Source organism: Calidris pugnax, unplaced genomic scaffold (genome assembly GCF_001431845.1).
Source record: "Calidris pugnax isolate Ruff unplaced genomic scaffold, ASM143184v1 scaffold9, whole genome shotgun sequence".
In the NCBI taxonomy this organism is placed as follows: Eukaryota; Metazoa; Chordata; class Aves; order Charadriiformes; family Scolopacidae; genus Calidris; species Calidris pugnax.
This window is the reverse complement of record NW_015090778.1, coordinates 6,504,162-6,506,169: the sequence shown is the minus strand read 5'-3', so window position 1 is coordinate 6,506,169 and position 2,008 is coordinate 6,504,162. Positions and strand designations below refer to the sequence as shown.

The window sequence follows — 2,008 nt, the reverse complement described above, 5'->3', positions numbered from 1 at the left end:
ACTTAAAAAACCCCACAAAAATAGAAAAAAGAAAACCAAAGAGGTGCACAGACTGCCCTACCGCATGCTCTACGTGCCTACCCGAGGTACAACACCAAAACTACTTGGGACACTGGATCTGCTGTGACCGTGGCCGTGCCAGGAGGTGGTACGTGCAGGTGCGTGGGGTGAGGTGACACAGGACCTGAAGGAGACCCGGGAGAGCGGCACCGGGGGGTGTGATGCAGCTGCACCGGCGCCCGCGTCTGCCTTCTGACACGTGCGGCCAAAGACCTGTTGTTTGTCCCCTTTTCCCAGTACCTGAGGAGCTGCCTGCATCCTGCCTTCATCCTGCCTTCATCCTGCCTGCATCCTGCCTGTATCCTGCCTGCAAGCTCTCCATGGCAGAGACACGATGTCCCAGCTGACCGACGGTGGTCCCCCAGGTACCCCTCCTGCCTTTTTCGGGCACTCACCCTCTCCCCACACCCTTTGGGTGCCCAGCGTCCCTTCCAAGTCCCTCCTCCTTGTCATCTCCAACTCTCACCGGCGCTGGTGGGCTGGGTGGGGAAGAGGAGGGAAGGGGTGGGAGGCAGCGGGGATGGTTTTGGCCGAGGCAGCGCCTCTCCCCACCCAGCCCACCTGAGTTTCTCCAGCCAGTGCCGCTGCTGCCGGCGCCTTCCTCCCGGCCCCGGGGTGGCCGGCTCAGCACACCGAGCAGCTGTTGGTCTTGTTCATGGGTGGCCTCAGCGCCTGCTCCTTGGGCAACGTCTCCCTCCTCTTGCAGAGCGCGGGACTGAGCCGGCTGGGCAGGTTGGCTTGCTGCAGCAGCTCCCTGAAGACCTCCAGGACGTTCTCGTTGTCCTTGGCCGACGTCTCCACGAAGCGGCTGTTCCAGTCCAGCTCCACCAGCGACAGGGCGTCCTCCGCCGCCACTTGCCGCTCGCCCCCGCTCTCCGCCTTGTTGCCGACCACCACGATGGGAGGGAACTTGTCTTCCTTCACCTCCAGGATCTCCTCCCGCAAGCTCTTGACGCTCTCAAAGGACTCGGCATCATCTACGGCGTAGACCAGGGCGAAGGCATCGCTGTTTTGGATGGAGAGCTTCCTCATGGCCGGGAAGGAGTAGCTGCCGCTGGTGTCCAGGATTTCCACCTTGACGGTGGCCCCGCTCACCTCGTACTCCTTGCTGTGGAGCTCCTCCACCGTGCGCCGGTGCTTGGGCTCGAAGGTGTCCATCAGGAAGCGGCGGATGAGGGCTGTCTTGCCCACGCCGGCGGCACCCAAGAAGACCAACCGCACGTGGTTCTTCTCCTTCACCACCGGGGACATGGCTGGGTGCAGAGGGGACGGGATGCTCCGCAGCTGGTGCTCAACTCAAGGGTGTCCCTGGGCAGCCGCAGCCCCGGTGTCTGTCCGTCTGTCTGTCCGTCCTCCCCTGCACTGTCTTGGTGCAGCCAGGGAAGTTTGGTGCCACCTCCCTGCAAACTTCTCCCGGCTGTTCCGCCGCGGACGCTTCAGTCCCCAAGTCCAGCTCATCTTTTATCCTGGTTCCTCTCTGCCCATGTGGCACCCGCTGTCCAATCTCTGTGGGTTGAGGGTGCTGAAGGAGAGGGAGGGAGGAGAGCTGGGTGCTCCGGGCCAATCCGCGGAGCTCAGTCCTGGAAAGCCACTCCAGCCCCAGGGCCAGCCGGGCAGCTGACACACAGGTCCTCCAGTTCCATGGCCATAGTCTTCATGTGTTGCTGTGGGCTAAGGGAAGGGAAGGGAAGGGAAGGGAAGGGAAGGGAAGGGAAGGGTTCTGCATGTGGAGGGGCTGAGTTCGCTGCAATGGTTTGTTTTTGGAGAAGAGCAGCAGCAGAGACCCAGCACCAGGCAGGGCAGCCCTGAGGAGCGGTGTGTGCCCAGCACAGACCTTGCTGCCACCGAGGGGCTGGGGTTTGCAGAGCAGTCCTGTGAAGGGAGAGCGACTCGCCCACGGTCACCCCACAGGGGCAGGGACCCCCCCATGTCCCTTGTCCCGCTGTCG

The 2,008-nt window shown here is 63.0% G+C and overlaps 1 protein-coding gene across 1 annotated transcript; it reads right to left on the bottom strand.

Moving 5' to 3' along the window:
* Positions 1 to 612: 612 nt before the first annotated feature.
* On the bottom strand, positions 613 to 1,478 carry LOC106893176 (GTP-binding protein Rhes-like). The gene has a single exon (XM_014950928.1). It carries the CDS (start codon positions 1,309 to 1,311, stop codon positions 685 to 687), a length of 627 nt encoding a protein of 208 aa, XP_014806414.1. The 5' UTR covers positions 1,312 to 1,478; the 3' UTR covers positions 613 to 684.
* Between the last annotated feature and the right edge of the window lie 530 nt (positions 1,479 to 2,008).

Bases quoted from the DNA above. Each gene is read 5' to 3' on its own strand.
- LOC106893176 (XM_014950928.1), bottom strand. From the start codon at position 1,311: ATGTCCCCGGTGGTGAAGGAGAAGAACCACGTGCGGTTGGTCTTCTTG.